The 18,670-nt window shown below is 41.2% G+C and overlaps 1 protein-coding gene across 1 annotated transcript; it reads left to right on the top strand.

Annotated features, from left to right (window-relative positions):
- The first annotated feature begins 425 nt into the window (after positions 1-425).
- On the top strand, positions 426-17,377 carry LOC119653502. The gene is made up of 5 exons (XM_038058158.1): positions 426-523; positions 15,762-15,823; positions 15,971-16,156; positions 16,229-16,672; positions 16,833-17,377. The coding sequence occupies exons 1-5, from the start codon at positions 426-428 to the stop codon at positions 17,375-17,377; spliced, it is 1,335 nt and encodes a 444-aa protein (XP_037914086.1).
- The last annotated feature ends 1,293 nt before the right edge of the window (positions 17,378-18,670 follow it).

Below are 18,670 nucleotides of genomic sequence, written 5' to 3'. Positions count from 1 at the left end.
CCTATTTCTTAAGGGACAACAAAAATGTCGCACTGCGGCTCCGGGTTCTTTCACAAAGGTTTTCGCTTGCCGGCAAGGGTTTAAATTTCTTCATTTCATTGAATCTTTGCAACTTCATCTTTTAGAGTAGACTTAACAGTGGGTGGTTCTGGCTCCATGAAATAGCATATATCTCCGCACATATATCATATATGGTCATAATTTTTCTGCGGGGTTGGACCAGTTTTATGATCGGGTTTCCTGAGAGCACCTCTGCGCGCGTCTCGTTTTCCATGACTGATCCGTCGGTGAAGATTATTAGGTTTGTGATCCCACAAGGTTCGTAACCATTTATTGACCATTCTTTTCTTTTAATGATTACGACATGGTTTGTTTTTTCAAAGCCGAATCTGGAAACAATCTGATGTTTGTCAAGCAATTTCAAGATGGAGGATGACCGTGCGATTCGTTACCTTCTTACGCGCCAATGGTATCGAGCTTATACGCATCGTTGGTTGCTTTCTGTTGAACCTCCGAATGAGTGGTAAGTAGATTTAAGGTAGCTTCGAGCACCGCTGTTGAGGTAGTACTGATTGGTCCAGTAATACTTAGGCAACCGAGCCTTTCAATCAGGATCAGGATCAGGATCTTCTGGCTGTTAGCAAAATTCAGTCTCGGCCACCAGACCATGCATGCATACATCATAACGGGTTTTATTTTGTATACATTCAATAAATCCGTTGTGTTGAAACCCCTTAGGTATTACCACCTTAGCCACTCTACTCGTTCCAGTGATATAATACTATGTACTTTGCATGCCATAGCCAAGTCCCTCGGTTGAGGGTTGTACGCACTTAGCGGACATGAGATGAGATTTGAGATGCTGCCTGGGAAGTGCACTTTAAGTACCTAGTTTCTCGTTTCCTCATCGCCTTTTTCCCGCTCTATAAATGTAGATAACCCATCTGCTGGTTGCGTTCTGAGACAAAGATCCGTTTACGTTTTGAGGTTATCTGATTTAGTCTGTTTGTAAAAGTGTCTCTATGTTAATCGTTTAGCTGACCATATGCTCCTCTTTAGAAGGCTTCTTTGTACCTATTCTGGGTTTCTTTGTACCGATTCTAGTCAGTGGCTGAATTTGACTTTAGAGCTCGGTTGAGGAGCACCCTTGTGTTCACCTGTGTTTTGCCAAATCAGAGTTCCATTAGAGTGTTTTGGCGTCTTGAGTGTACAGTTCTCATCGTAAGCTTCTCTCATGCTAGTTGTGATCATCTGAGTTATTTTCTTAATTCCAGCAATGGATTTGATGCGTCTCCCAGGAAATGTAACTCGGGTGTTCAGTTCTATTTTATACGTCGCTCATTCTGCGCATTTCGGAATGGAGTAGTTGGAGGTGGATCCATGCCAACTACGAAATCAATGCGTCTATGTTCCGAGAGAATGATAACGTTTCATATTCTCCACTCTCCGACAAGAGCCACAATCTCAGGGGATGCCACCGTGATGTTGATTAACTCTCACCTTATCACGTTAAAGAAAGTGGGCTCATTACCCAAATTGAGGGTTGAGGAGATACTCCAATAGTTTCGATCCTCTTTCATTGATTTTTGAGCTTCCTCAGCATATATAATGGACATTAAAATCACGTTCTGCTATTACCTGCATCAAAGTACCTAGCACTACATACTCTAGATACCTCTTAACATTTAGTTGGGAGTTAACCGTCATCCTCGATATATGATAGTCATCTTGGAGATGATTTTGTGTTCACCGACTTCTACTTTGATTGTCTTTACGGTTTATATTCAAGGCCACTTTCGCTTTTTTAAGGTTTTGTTTGTAAAACAAAACCTTATTAAAATCGGTTCAATGTCTGTCTGTCTGTCCTTCTGTTTGTCTGTCTGTCTGTCTGTCACAGGCACTTTTTCTCAGAAACGGCTATACCGATTGACACGAAATTTGGTGAGAAGGTGGGACCTGTGTACCCCCAGACATGCAGTGAGTGATATCCTTCTATATTGAGATTTAGGGGGGGGGGGGGGTCCCCATACATGTAAAAGGGGGGTGTAACATTTTTTTTCACCAAATATAGGCATGTGTGGTATCAAATGAAAGGTCTTGATTAGTACTTTTTGATGCCAGTCTTAGTTTCGAGATTGGTTAAAAAGGCGAGGAATGGGAGGGATGCAAAGTGATGATTTTTTTAACGGAGCCATTTTCAGAAACTACTCAACCGAAAAATCTGAAAAAAATCACGAAGCCTCTATACGGTGCCAAGGCCTCAAAATACTCTCCATATCGATATCTGTTCAAATTAAGTTAATAATAGTATATTACCGTATTTTTGGGAAAATTGAGTAAAAACCCCCTTAAGTTTATGTCAGAGTTATAAAAGTTGGTAGTAGTATAAAGTATAATATGAAGCATATTATCTCCAAGTTTGATCAAAATCATACTATTAGTAACAACGTTACAGTAGCTCAAAGTTGTCTTTACAGTGTAAATTTGCAACCCGAAGTACTAAATCTGATGTGCTAAATGCATATTCTTAACGGGCTACGTACAAATGGGATAGTTCTACACTCAAATATACTCACACAAGAAGCAAACAAAACCTTTAATACCTGAAGCGCCCAGCTCCGGTTTCCCGGCTTGTTTAATAGCTAAGGACAGTGCGACTCTTCTCAGTCAAGACTTCGTCCCTTTCACTGCCTCTGACGCAAAGGCTTCTACATTTCTTGGGTGTTTCGTTGTAATAACCACGGCCAAGTCCTCTGCAAGGGTTGTTTTCTGGTATGCAAAACATAACCACTCCATTATTCGTTATGTTGCAGAGCGTTATGATATTCCCACCGGTACGATGTTTTCCTTAACCCCAGCGAGTGCGTACCAAAACAGGTCATAATAATAATAATAATATTGTTGGCGCAACAATTCATATTAGATCAGGGCCTTGGAGTGTGTTAGAGCATTTCATTGAAGACCATAATGGTACACTACAATATACTGTAGGAGGCAATGTGGCCAGCATTGCGCTCGCCTGAGATTATTACCCTGATTTGACTCAGGTACTCATTCACAGCCGAGTCGACTGGTATCCGACGTCAAATCACGATACAAATCGCACTGTCATCAGTGAGATTTGAACCGCGACCTTCCGTACGATAGCCTTCCAGATTAGATTGGATCTTACTTTTCGTTTTTTGTCGTGAAGAAACAGAGTGGGAAAAGTTTTTTTAAGAAGGCATGACCAAATCTGATTTCCGATCTTGCAGCTTTTTCACTATCACCAGTAAGCCCCATTCTAAGGATTTATATTGACGTCTTTAGATATATTTTTGAAGCAATTTTAGTTTTTTGGATGACTTTTGTAAGGCTGTCTCTCCATTGCTGCATGCCTTCTCTCGTTTTATTGGCTTTCTTTCTGAGCCTTTGGTACAGTCTCCTTACTAAAAACTATGCGGCCGACAATATTGTGTTTCATTGTTGTTGGGTTGCCTATTGGGGGGCGGTGGTTTTCTAGACATGGTAGAGTTCCTTGCGTCTACGACCCGTGAGATCATTTCGGTGACTTTTTATGACCTTATTGTTCAGAGATATATTGGTCTTGACCGCTGCACCCCTGAAAAGCCTTGATCATCAATCCGGAAAACTTGTTCGTCATTCGCCAACATTCGTGTTAGAGCTGGATTTCGCTTTGACCTACATACAGACTGCTTCGTGCTCACAGCGAATATATTGGTCACCAACATGCCAAGTTACGCTCCTGCCTAACCCAGTGCTCACGTACTCGTTGATCGACTCTCTCACTAGCATATTAAAATACCCTTCTATGATCTTCAGCTCATTTCCTCTGTTCCTATGTGGATGCAAGTCTGCTGTTGATCCCCTCTAGGTGAAGTAAAGGTAAAAATCCGTGGATGTTTTCAGTACGATGCGTCCTTTATCATGCACCGCTTAGTTATCTCATATCACTTCCTTAATTAGAACCTTCAGTATCATCTTATCTTTTTGTGTTTTGCTAGGAAAAGACACTACCTGTAAGCTTCATTGATTTTCTCTATATTTACCAAAGGGGATTCAGGGTGTTTTAGGAAGTTTCAAATAGTCCGCTCATAGTCCTTTCGTCACACTCTAAATAACGTGCATCTACCACTGCTATATGTTTTCAGTTCCTCATAGCTTCCTCTATCTTTGTATCAAACATTTCTTTTAGTATTCAAACCTGCATAGTGGCTTCAAATCTTGATAAGAACCTCTAAGTGAATGTCTTTTATGATATTGGTATCAATAAGGTGCGCTTGACTTTTCCATTTGCAACAATTCGACACCAGGATCGTGGTTGTTCACGAATAGAATACAATAAAACAGAAAATTATAAAACAGGACTTTTCAGAGTCAAATTAACCAGTCAACCAACGATTCACTCTCGGCTGGATGTTGAATTTGCAGCTGATATTCGTGAGATGCTAGCACAAGTTTTGGAGGGCTAGTATTAGGAATGATATCCTCCTTTTTAAGAATGGGACAGATAATGCCTCTTTGCCAATCATCCGGCATTAATTCGCTATCCCACACCTTGGGCATAAGCTGTTGAATCGCTTGGTATAGCAGATCGCCTCCATATTTAACCAGTTCGGCAACTTATGATTCTTAAGTCAATGAATTGCACGGACCATCTTTTCCCTGGTTGGAGGTGGTAATATTCGTCCGTCGTCTTCAGTTGGTAGGACCTAAAATTCGCCGATATTTTGGTTGTTGAGCAATTTATCAAAGTATTCAACCCATCGCTCCAATGTGCATACACCGTCGGACATCAGATTTCTCTCTTTACGACAGGATAATAATTGAGGTGTATAAGGTGCCATCCTGCTGACTTGTTGATAAAATTTGCTCACCTGGTACGGTTGCTCCCTACACTTTTCGAGTTTACAAACCTGTTGGTTCCCATTGGCTTCCTTTTCACGCGTGCCTATGATCTTTGAGAGTGCAGCATTGCCCGCTATGCAGTATTCTTCAGGGTTAATTCTCGCCTGATTGCCAGAGGGGATTCGAGGTGATGTTGTTATTCTGCACTGAAAATGCACAAATCGGTTGTTGTTAGCCCTACCCCACCCTCAACCTGAAGGATTGGTTGGTACAAACTCGCTAGTGTCATCAGGCGTTTCTCACATTTTACGGTCAAAGGTCCGCTTGGAATCGATTTCTCTGAAAGTTTGGGGGTGCAGTATTGAGAGTGTCCTCAATCACAAGGGGCCTCGTATCTTCATGCTCAGCATTCTTCTCTTTTTCGATTTAGAAGTCTTTCTCTGATTCCATAAACAGTAACTGTTTTCGAACTCCTATCGGCTATTTTGGTCCAGTTCGAACACTAAAACCGTCCATACTTGGTTTTATCCTTTTCTGCACTCAATGCTCGGAGAGTTCCATTCACTAAACATGCGGCTGATGCCCCCTGTCTTTACTTTAGAGCTGGGTGTCCAACATCCGGTATGCTCTGTTCTGCTTTGCTCGGTATTCAAATGGTGAACTTAGGCCAGCCACCAGAACTGATAGTCGGGGTTACCTGTTGGAGCCACGTTAAGGTAGTCTTGGATTTGTAGTCGAGTAGTTTAGGAGCCCAACACGAAATCACTGACTATCAAACGTCAACTTCGACCCAAATTTCAAAATTTGTCCCCACGCGACCTCCTGCAGGATGCTATATTGTATCTCTGATATTTTACTATCCTTATAAGAAACTCAGTAACTGTCGGGAATGAGTGCTGCATACGTATACATACGTGTACTTCGTGTTAGTATCACAAGGGAGAGTGGACACCTCTATGGAGATATCTCTTGCTGATTTGATCACCTCCCAATAAATCGGTCCCAGTTCCCACGGCAAACTTGGAAGTAGGCTCTAACGCGAAATATATCGAAGTGTCTCTCACCATAGATGTGTTAGTACTATGTTGCCTAGAGTGTCTGCTATGAGCAGTGTGTGGGAGGTGGGTTATTATGTACAGCTGATGGTTCTGCTTCCTTGTTTGCAATTTCCTTGCACATTGCCACACCCGGTGGTGCAGGAACGCCCATGTTTTTATTTCCGACATGCCGCTTCGCCTTGTTTCCCATTACCTACCTCCGCCGTTGACTAGAAAGCTAACCTGGTATACAGTGTTTAGTTCGGATCCATTTTCGCATACTGGTTTTAGGCCAGTTACGTCCAAATCATCAGCATCTTTTCTGATATGTAAGATTTAGCTAGTAGTTCATCGCACCTTAATGGCTGAGGTTCCTTCTGCGAGCCTTCGTCCCCTGTTTTCTGAAAGATTTAGTGATTGGAGCTTTTGAGTAACAGTGGAGTTCACTCTCTATGTGCTACTCTCAAATAGCAACACAGAAAGGACCTTGCATGGATGAGCACAGAAAAGTCTCAACTTGATCTTGGGGGCCGCGAAAGCGGATCTAGCGTCGTTAGTGCGTTGGATAATTTCCAATTCGTTGCCACCGTTGGCAGAAACCAATCGAAGTCCCTTTTTGATAGCCTCGTCTTGATCAGTTTCAAAATTTGCAGGTCACTAGGCTACAAATTTCTATCCTTTTAGCCGCATTTTACGACAAGCAAGGAAAGCCTAAACTTCAAACCGAATAGGGTCTTCAGAAATTGATTAGATCATTTTAGTTACGATATCGGTGTAATTACGGTGCGATTTGACCATAGCATCAGCAAGTCGACGTCAGATCCGTTTTTATTTACGAAAAGAATGCAACATGACGGACCATTATACATATAAAGTTGGGCTCTCCAGAGTCCAACTAATCAACCAGTCAACCAACTATTTAATCTCCGTTGGATGTAAAATCTCTAGTTAGTGTACGTAGACTGCTCACAAACCAGGTTTTGGAGTATTCTGAGTATTCGCGACGTGGATCTATGTTCTTCGATGGAAAAAAGGAAACCATAAATGCCCTTATGCGAACCCTTTCAAAACTTGCTCTCGATGCAACCCCACAAATTTCTATCCTTTTAATGTCCCCTTTGTGTGCAAGCAGGATGCGGTGTGAATAAGTTTCTAATCCCCAGCTTACAAAGATCATCCATTTCCATGGCGCAGTCTTCATTGATACCTTATTAACTGCCTACAGGTTTCCCTCTTGCTTTAATCTCTAGGACGTCTAGACGTTTCGGGGCCATATAAGTTCTAGTGAATCTCCGCTCCCTTTCGCTTAACCGCGTAGTAAAAGTGAAAAATCAAGATTTCAGTAAAAGGATTACAGTGAAATTATATATTGTCTGCGGTTCCCTGTCCAACCTACTCTTGTTCAATCACATCAATTTTGGAAGCATGATTTCGTTTCCAATCCCCATGCAATCAGTTTCCCATCAAAGACAACATTCTCCCATCAACATCAATAAAATTTCAATTTTATTTGAATTAATCGGAATTACCTTTTGATCCAATCTTTTTTCGCAAAGTTCGCCCGAGCCATACCCATGCTGTGCCTTTCGTCTACCTTTGTTGCCGCACTGTTATTGAAAAAAGGACTCCACCACTCTCCCGCCGCCTCGCCTCCCTCCTGCTCGGCCGCGTCCTCCCATATTGTTATTCCATCTGGCAATCTAATGAAAACCTAATCCAAGGAAACTCGAAATCATATGTTTATTTAGCTTCTAGCGGAATTCAGTTAGTTCATATCTAGAAAAAGTCTGTATGTGCGTACACGCAGGATGAGGATAGTACATTCGGAAAAGATTGCTGCGGCCCAACGAACAGAATAAAGGCAGGACAGTGTGCGATGCCGGTGCTCTGGAGATGTACGACATGGGCCAAAGGATGGTTGGGAATTCCAGGCAGGATGTGGAGAGATTGAATAAGTTCGGCAGTAATGTATGTTCCTTTTTATGCAGGCGATAACAAAGCCAGGATATCTTTTACGACTGCTTCACCCGATTTTTATCTGTTCCTTGCCAAGATGTCGAGAAAATTGTGTCTGCGTGTGTAGCGCTGAGCGGGGTCATGGCTAGAGGTCCTTAATTTGTGGATGTCTGGCTCGGATATTATCGGCAGAAGTGGGATGGAAACAAACGTTTCAAAATCGATTATCCAAGACTTATGCGGGAAAATTGGATACATATGCCATGGATCCACCTACTTGATGGGAAGACAGAAGGATAGTGTGGAGTCCTTTTTTGGTCGAGGAGCAGAGACTTTTGCTAATGTCGACTAAGAATAAATTGAACATTTGCATGTAGCGTAAGGAGTATCTGCCGTTGACTGGGAAGGATTAGAAATCCGATTATGATCTGAAGGGGTCCTCTGAAGCGCATTTAAATTATTTTCAGAGGAACTACCCATCAACTGGTCAATGATTTCATTCTGGAGCGCGTTAATTCTCTAATTATCAGAAATAATTGTTTTCGCCCTAATTAATGATGCGGTTGCGACTAGCAAATTCGATGTAGCCATCAAACACCAATTCAAATTGCATGAGGGCCAATTTGCACTCCGGGTCCGCAGCGCACAAAGGATAAAGAGAATTTTGAATGGACATGGAAGCGCATTACCTGAACATTTACACCAGCTTAATTTCCAATATTTACAATTTAGAATTTATGATATTGCACATGATGATGCGTCATTTCAAAGTGCATTTTGACTTATTTAATGTTCACTTGGAATTCGCCGACCGCCATGTTAGTACTGGGCGGGTTAGATGATTAAAATCGAGTGGTTTGGTCCTGAATTGTGGCGTGTGGTTGTGTGCTCAATAAAATTGTTTTGAAGTTGTTTATTGCAATTGTAAAAAGAGCAAATATTTAAATTTAATTAACTACACAAAGGGTTGAAAATTTGGAGTCCCTTTTTAGCGGTCAGATTTAGGGCATATTGACAAGTTAATGTCCTTCGTTTGGTTGTTCTTTATTCAAGTTAAGAAAGGACGCAAAGAAGTAGTTTTATTCCACACCGATTTCCACCAGCTTCATTAATCTAGTGCTTTGTCATCGATGTTTACTAGTCCAGTTGCTTCCTTGATCGCAATTTTCGAAGTAGCCTTGACATTAAAGGACACCAAGAATCTATTTTCCTTTAGTTCCTCTCTCAACTGAAGAACCTGGCAAATTCGATTAGGTTTTTGACCGGTTTCGTCGTAAGCTATTGCTCCCTATTCTGGAGTTTGTAATCACTTGGCTATTTGGTGTGTTGTCGACCTTTCGCGAAAAAGTTTTTGCTAATCTCGTTACTGGGTTTCCGGATCCCTTCGATTTTAATTAATACTTATTTTGAAATATTCAGTCCGTTGTTGTTTTCTAGGAGTTCTGGGCATTCTTTGATGCTCGGTAGGTAGTGACCGCTGCGAGGATCCAATTTTACGATTGCGTGCACCGTTTGATGCCGAAAACTTGCTCAGATTTTCAAGACCAGTTCGTAACGTTCATGAAGAATAACCAGATACTGCAACTAGAGATCTAGAGATTCAGTGTTCCCAAGTAGTTGTAATAGTTGTAAAGCTGACCAATAAAAAAAGTGCCACTCCGCAACTTGGGCAATGCTGATTGTAGGGTATGTTAATTCTGGTGGGATGGTCCCCAATTGACCAGTGTACCGTGTAAATCGCTGTAATCTTGTACGAATTTGCGCTCGTGCATCCTAAAAGCTCTTGCGATCCGGCCTTTTTCACTTAGTGCAGGTAATGAGCCTTCACTATCTGAAGTCGGCGGATATCAAGTAGTTCGAATAGTTTCTACCCTTCATAGTTGAAAGCGGGACGGCAGCTGTGCACCCCGGGGGACCGTGAAGACCGGATCTTCCTATGACCGGGAACCCATAGGAGGGTGTCCTGCAGATTCACCAGCTTAGAGGATGTGAACACTTAATACAACGTCTCAATGAGGGTTTATCTGTCGGTCAGAATGACTATGTGCCCGGATCATGTCCCAGTCATCGATAGGCCTTTAGTATCGCCAGTACCTTCATTTTGAAAGCGCTGTCCAGTCCCACAAAATCAACTCCACAGACAACTTTTATTCCATCGGTGAAGAATATTGTGGCATAACCTCGCCACACATCACTGGTTTTCCACTCTATTCGGGCTGGAAAGCCTTCCAAGCTCAGCGTGTAGTGGCTAGTTGGAAATGCTCAGAGTTCCTCTGGTACTTCATTTGGAACTCACGGAATCTGATAGCACTGCACGATGCAGCATATTTATTATGTAGGTCGATGGGAAGGTGGTGTAAGAGTACATTACAGTCACTTGGCCTATTGTATTTATTACCCAGCATCAACCATTATTCAATAAAACCTTCTTAGGATGGAGTGAACCCCAAATGAGTACTTCCAAAAAGCCATTTCCTCCTTAATCCTGAGTTCTATATTTAGCCTCCAATTATACTTAAGATCCACATCCAGGTTCTTAGCTTTGGAGGAAATTATCCATTTTTGTCCACTTATCTATCTATCAATTATCTAATGAGTAACACATCCCTTTAATCCTTTTCTGGTGAGCTCTCTTTAATTCCTTCGGTTCTCACGTAGTTGGATGCTCCCTCTATATGCAGGAAGGAAGCTAAGGTATGCCACTTCTCGTGTAACGATCGCCTAATCATTCTAATTGCCTCATGAAGATCGGTTTTTGCGGATTTGTTTTTGAGCTAGATGAGCTGAGATTAGGAGAAGAGTAAACTTACCGTAATTGCTTTTAAGTCGATGTTCAGGCCCCACCCTAGGATCTTCAAAACGGAAAAGGAAAGGCTGATTGACCGAAAGTCTTTAACGAACTTATGGCAACGCCTGCCCACTTTCGATATAAAAACCATCCGCACATGCCTCTAGGAGGGCGGTACATAACCAAACGGAATACATCTCCGCGACAATCTTTTTTTGCTGTTTCTCGAGCATGACTTACATTATGCCGTCTATTATTTTATATTTAATCGAGTGGAGCCGTAAAAACTCCAAGCAGAGTTCTGACTCGTAGTCCTTCTCGCTGGCTGTTGCTTCATAATCTTAGCAGAAGATTCTGTCCAAGAGTTCTCCGACTTTTTGATGAGCTCGTGCGTTCCTTGCCCAGAATCTTATTGAGTCTGACAGGACCGCTTCCAGGAAGTCCTGATGGTTAACCAAAATTACACACTGATTGGTTTGTTACGATTGTTGTAATTTTCCTAGAAGAGATGATAAGTGGTGAGCCATGTAAGTAGAGAAGGTTACCAAGTTTGGTTTACTGGAACCCAGCATTGGACACAGAAGGTGTGTAGGTTTTTTCTCGTAAGGATATACACTTTAGGCCTGTCGCGATGAGTGTTCCTTGTCTTATAGAATAAATTGTAATAATTATTTTCTTGTTCTTTGATGATTCGGCCTATTCCGATACACAGCTCCAGTATCCATGTGATGTTAATGTTTTCCTTCCGGAGGAACACTAGCAGGTTAGCTGAAGCAAATTTCATGTGTTACTGATTTATCTGCGCTCCCCTCACATGATTTGCTTGTGTAGAGAAATCGTAGTCATTTTCATGGGGATCTTGAGATTTTTGGCGCAGGCATTGGACGAACTTGCCCTTAGTTTTACAGACTTTCGGTCCTTTTAAGCTTTATTTTCTTACCAGCGTCGTTGATCTTAGCTTAGCACGAACCGAGACCGGTGGAGAACTGGTCTGTTACATATGTGGTAACTACGGAACACCTGAAAAGACCCCATCTGACTTTTTCAGGCATCTTGATTGGCTTTCGCCAGCTGGCACAACATCGTAAGAACTGGTCGTCGTAGAAGGAATTAGTTTATCAACATCTACCCGTAAGTTATCCATTCCTACTGCTGAAGACACCTGCAAAGACAATGATGTATTATATAATGGGAAACGATGAAGACGGGGATAGGATAAATTTATTAAAATAAACGATATTTTGGTAAATTTCTTATACACACCGATGTGAATATGTTTTTTCCTCTGCATGTAGTTGCCTCATAAGAATTCAGCAGCTGAGTTAACAGGCAATACTTTATCAATGACAGACAGACGCCGCTCAATTGAATTTACCTGGTTTGGGATTAGTGAACAAATTGAAGATAGTTCATGCCAATTTGCCCCCTTATTGGCCCTTTTGTTCGATTATGTTTAAGGTTAAGGTTGTATAATTGGCTAAGTTGCCACAAGAATTCCCTACGGTGGAGCTGAAAACTGTTTTCGAACAGGTCAAGAGAATGCAGTCCCGTGGAAGAAGTATGTTCATTTAACCGAAGGTCTTGCTTTAAAAAAGCGAATCTGACGAGGGTTGAGCCGAAACAAAAGCTCGCACTATAAAATGTGCTAATAAATCAAGAAGGGAGCTTGGTGCCTAGAGTGTAGACTTTGAATACATTGGACACCCTCAGTTCTTAAAGAGTAACTTACCTTCGTGTCGGGGCTAGCTAGGGAGAACATTTTTCTCGGATTACTCGTGGGAAGCCTACCGGAGTTCTGCTTAAGGGCTAATATCATCCATATTCTGATCATGATTTCGGGGGTAAGGAAACCGGTATTGTCGACGAGTGGCACAAACAGCACCTCGGTAAATACCAGGTGATTACTAGGGAATATAACAATAAAGACGTGGAACACCAGCAGAAAGGGAAACCCTTCGTTTTCAAACACAGCGAATCTTATGATGAGAGCGAAAGAGCGAACGGAGCAGACTTTGGAAGGGCTCGGACGTCGAGCAACATCTGGTGACAGTTAAACTGCAGCGGGCCTCAGTATGGAATATGGTCAAGGAACACAGGGGCCAAATCTTTATTAAAAAGTGAGAGGGAAACTAACCCGGACATATCATCCAGCTGGCGAGAAGGAATGTTAGCCAGAATCCTGCTTGAAGATTATGCGGCCTCAATCCTCTGAGCATATCGAACTGCCAGCGTTTTCACATATAAGAATCCGGGTCCAGACGGCGAACGCAACATAAATAGTAAAAAGGGTTGAAATGCTGTGATTTGCTTAGACACTCTTGGAGACGAACATAGGGTATTTTCATATCGAAATCGAGTAGGACATTATTCCACGAAAGACTTTTCGTCAATCAGCTTAACTTTTCCTCGTTGAAAATCCTACAGCGCGTCCTGGATATCCACTTAGGGACGATCATGGGAATGTCCTCCCCAGCCTACATATCCTTCTACGCCTGGGTCTGTGAGCGAGGATGTCCCGCTTTTGACTGTGAAAAGTTGAATTTACTTGCACTACTATAGCTACTGACTTTACCTGAAGGTTTACTACTTGCGTTAAGTCAAGGAGAAATTGGCACTCCTACAACAAACACTGTTGCAAAGAGGAGGGTGAGACCCTTTGCTACTTAATTTGGGATTAGTCAACTTTAGTAGAACCTCGAAGCGGACTCTAGTTGTAGAATGGGAAAGCTGCTAACCTTTTCTTTCCACAGCGTTCACTATTTTACAAGTTTTTGTTATCAAAACTGCGTACCACTGTGCTTTTTGAGCTTTTCTTAGTGATTACGTATGGCTATGTACCGAAGTATCCTCTTATTGAGACAAATGGAAGGCATATAAAATAATAAAAATAATCGATTGCGCAAGAATGCAAATCGGATCTAGGCTTAAGCTGGCACTTTGGGGGCAGAGTTCACTGAAAGTTGGTTGTCTGAACTTCTATTTCTAGCTTACCAGCTGTCATTTCTAAACAGGGTTCGGTCTGATAAATTTTGACTGAAGATTTATTATCGCGGGTCCGATTGAGTCGAAAATACATTTGTTCAGCACAAATGAATCTGATGTTATAGTGACTAGCTACAAGCTCCTCTCTGATTCAGGCTCTTAATGATTTCAGCCTCGATTACTATAAAAGTCCAGTTTGAATCTTCAAATAGTTTGTAGTTATTGTCGACTGGAGCCTCAGTGATACCTGGTTGCCTCAATGACTAAAGATGACCTTAACGTACTTCTCTTGGCTCACATGCTCATTTAATTAAAATGAGTATTGCAAACAATGATATCGACAATAGGGAGAATAAACAAATAGAAGCTTACCCTGCATGGGACCTGGTGCATCAGGTGGGATCGCACCTCTGCGACACTGATAATTTGCGGAAAAAAGCAAAGAGATGGTATGGCGGGAAATCTGACGGCGTAACCAAGGCAAGAGTATGCCTGAAACCGAATAAATCAGACAGGGAAAAACACAGGCCTCAAGGATACAGTAGGTAAATGGAATCTGCACTATCTGAAGGAGAGCTTGAAACTGGAAGAAGTCCTCAAAAGGACCTTTGGCAGGCACAGCCGAAGAAAAGGATAGTAGTGGAAGTAAGTTTGCATAAGGGAATACTTCTTGCCTGAAACCAAAGGATAATAGGCCTCACGTAGTTCAGGTGTGAAGGTAGAAGCTAGGATTTTCACCAATTGCTTATTAGTGCGTTTAAAGGTGATTTTTCCAAGACATGTACGGAGCTAACATTCACTTGTGAAAAGTAAGGGACAAAAATTGCTCTCAAGCAAATATATAAGGGATGGAATTCGTCCAGGTTTGATATTGGTGAACTGCACGACAGAAAACACGGTGAAATGACTTCTGATCGTAGCCTTTAAATTGCCAGACCGGAGGCAGCTGTGTCATTTAGCCTTGGGGACGATATACGGGAAAAACCTATAGTGGCTTCATTTCAGAATCTTTTAGAAGTTCATGATTGCTCGACCCCTCGAAGTAGTTGAGAGCAAAAACTGCCGAATCGACTACAGATTGGGCAATATGCAATGTAAGGAGAATCAGACGAAGGATACTTTGAAGGAATCATGACGATTGTAGAGGCCAAAGGGGCAGGAGTGAGCAAGAAAGGAAAGGCTGAATGATCTCGACCAGAATCCCTTAAGGCTCAAGGCGGACAGCGAAGTTAGCTCAGGTAAATATCCACCATGCAAAATTGGCGTCTGGAATATTAGCAAGGATAATTTGGCTTAACAAGTCTGGCTGGTCCGGAAAACTTAATTAGAGATCTCGGGGCTATCCAAGTACCATTGGACTTGTTAGAGCTTATGCATAGCAGCTTGACGAATTATCAAAGGGACATATGATGGCGCAAAATGTCACGTGCTGCACCGATGCAAAATGTTGATGTTCTTCATGTTATCTTGTCCGGAGGATATAGAGGAATTCGATGGACTGCGACGCCTTTGCTCAAACACCTCGACAACGCTGATGAATTACGCGTCCTCTCTGACCGGGTCATGGAGCTTGGCTAAATGACTTTGGATTTGAAAAGAGTGGTAAGTCGAATTGAACTGAAGATAAACACCAGCAATGCCAAGATTCTCAGTATAACGGGTCATTGAACTTTCTCTCTCTGCATTAGTGGGTAGAGCATTGAAGGCGTTGATCAAATTGAAACATTAAAGCGGAGCGATAATTACATTGCTGGCTACACGACGCAGTGGTATCCAGTCTCCCAAGGTGGTCAATGCGTGGGTCGCCCCAAGAATGCTTGGCGCGGAACAGTAGAGAAGGAGTCCAGACTTCTCTGGAAGTTCTGGGGGGAGCTGAAGCGCATTTCAGGTTACTACGAGCGATGGTGCGTAGGTGCAGTTGACGCACTATTCCCCATCAATGGGTAAATGGCAACCATATATCTTAATATATATAAATCTCGTGTCACAATGTTTGTCCTCAATGGACTCCTAAACCACTTAACCGATTATAATAAAATTCGCACACCATGTGCAGTTCGATCCAACTTGAGAGATAGGATAGTTTAAATCTCAAATTATAGTCGCAATTTTAATTTATTGCTAATTATTTGTCTGTTATTATTTGACAGTCACAATTATCTGTTAACTCCAAATGATTCTAACAGATGTCGATACCTTTCGACTGGGTTGAGTAAGTAATAAATAGATGGCGCTGCTATGGTAAATCTACGAACGTGTCATATAAGCTACATTTTAACAGCATAATTACCACGTGTTGTTGACGCTATAAACTTAATTAAATTTATTTTGTAGTGAACGAAATACCGTATAATTCAAGTTGAGTCTGATGTTTTTGGCCAATTCGCGAAGACATTGGTGTTTGGTGATGTTCCACGTTATTTCACATGGAACAAATCCAGTAAAAAATGGGAGCCACGGAAACAAGGAAAACCACATCCTTCTATTACAGGCATATTCAAAGCTAAGACATTGGGGAGACTTTACACGGTACATCCAAAGCAACGTGAGTGCTTCTATTTACGTTTGTTATTGGTGAATGTTCCCGGACCAACGTCTTTTGAATTTTTACGAACAGTTAATGGTCGAGTATTCAATACATACCAGGATGCATGTCGTGAACTGCAATTGCTAGAAGACGATAACCATTGGGACTTAACGCTTGCTGATGCTGCGTTGACATCAACACCGAATAACATTCGTCAGTTGTTTGCAATTATTTTGACGACATGTTATCCCTCGCAAGCACAAACTTTGTGGGAAAAATATAAAAATTGTATGACAGAAGACATCTTGCACCGAATTAGACAAACAAATCAATGCCAAAACATAGATTATACACCAGAGATGTACAATGAAGCATTGGTCTTGATCGAGGATTTATGTGTTCTTATTTCAAATTTACCACTTAATCATTATGGTATGCCATCACCTAATCGTCCAGCCACCGACTTAGTCAATACCGATTTACAACGAGAAAATCAATATGACCATGGAAGTTTAGCAACAATTATCATGATCAGTGAACCATTACTGACAGCAGAACAAAAAATTATTTATGATCGGATTTTTTCTTGGTTTGGCGGTTTTTTTTTTCTTGGATGCACCCGGCGGAACCGGTAAGACATTTTTAATATCGTTGATTCTTGCCAAAATACGGTCGCAACAAAAAATCGCATTAGTAGTAGCATCGTCAGGCATTGCGGCTGCTTTACTGGATGGTGGGCGAACAGCACATTCAACATTCAAGCTGCCATTGGACGTTCATAATAAACCAGATGCAATGTGTAAAATCAAAAAGAATAGTGGAATAGCTGCAGTGTTGCGGAAGAGTTCTATAATAATTTGGGATGAGTGCACAATGACACACAAATATTCACTTGAAGCATTAAACAGAACTATGCAAGATTTAAACAGCAATAATAAACTTTTCGGTGGTGCTATCTTACTTTTGTCTGGTGACTTCCGGCAGACCTTACCGGTTATACCTCGCTCTACTTTCGCGGATGAGGTTAATGCATGTTTGAAACAATCATTCTTATGGCGAAGTGTTGAAACACTTCGATTGACCATAAATATGCGAGTACAATTGCAAAATGATCCATCAGAACAAATATTTTCCGAACAACTACTAGATACTGGGAACGGTAAAATAGAACTGCAACCAAATACGCAATGCATTAAACTACCAGACAATTTTTGCACTGTTGTTCAGGATAAAAATTAATTGATTCAGAGTATTTTCCCGGATATACAGAATAATTATTTGAATCATGAATGGCTTAGTCAACGGGCGATTTTGGCAGCCAAAAACGTTGATGTTGACGAAATTAAAATTTTCCGATTGAATTTTTAAATTCATTAGATATCCCTGGAATGCCACCACATAATCTTCGATTAAAGATTGGTTCCCCTATTATTCTCCTCCGTAATTTGAATCCACCTCAATTATGTAACGGTACGCGTTTGGTCATCAAAAAGATCACCGGAAACATTCTTGAAGCAACCATTTTGGCTGGGAAGTTTAAAGGAAAAGTGGTCCTGCTGCCACGTATTCCGATGATACCATCAGATTCTACCATACCCTTCAAAAGGCTACAGTTTCCAATTCGTTTAGCTTTCGCCATGTCTATAAATAAATCTCAAGGTCAAACAATGTCCATTTGTGGTTTAGATTTGGAAAATCCATGTTTTTCTCATGGGCAACTATATGTTGCGTGTTCACGTGTTGGGAAACCGTCGAATCTATTTGTGTTAGCTAAAGACAGGTTAACAAAAAACATTGTGCACCGATTGGTGTTAAATTAAATTGAAATTGAAAGTATTTATAATTCAAAAAAATAGATATTAATGTTTAAAAGTTTAAGACTGTCTGCCTTGCCTACCTCATTCATGAGTTTAAGCGTCACATGTTATTTACTGTATTATACTGTAATATACTTATATTTGTTATAAAATTAAATGGAAATAATAAATCTGATAAATTTTTATTTTGTACCTATTGATTTCTGCTTAATATCAAGTGTAAGAACATTTTAATTAATTGTGTTCAACGTACTTCCCCTTCAAATCTCAATCCAGTGAATTTGTATACCAACATCAACATTTTCGTCTTTGTTCGTAAATAATTTCATTGTACTAAAGGGTTATAGTAGTAGAAAGTCAAATAAGGAGATCACCATATTTTTTTACAAATTCCATCTGTGTGAAAAAGCATAGTGGACTCCGTGACTGATGTTCTCTTATTGTTCCTCTTAGATTGTTTACTATAATGTAATATAACAAAAACTTTAGCCACAGCAACGCGTGGCCGGGTCAGCTAGTATATATATATATTAGGGTGAATCATACCATCCTAATGTGAGTCCCAGGACACTCAAATATCACTGGCAATGAGGAAGCATTGGCATTGGAAGCCTTTATAAAAGAGCTTGAGGCCGCTAGAGTAACATTCTTATTGAGCCTTAAGGCTCCTCTTGAAAATTTAGGCAGGGTTTTAACGGGAAACTGCCACTTAGAT

This window comes from Hermetia illucens, chromosome 4 (assembly GCF_905115235.1).
Source record: "Hermetia illucens chromosome 4, iHerIll2.2.curated.20191125, whole genome shotgun sequence".
Classification (NCBI taxonomy): Eukaryota; Metazoa; Arthropoda; class Insecta; order Diptera; family Stratiomyidae; genus Hermetia; species Hermetia illucens.
This window is presented reverse-complemented; position numbering and strand designations above follow the sequence as displayed.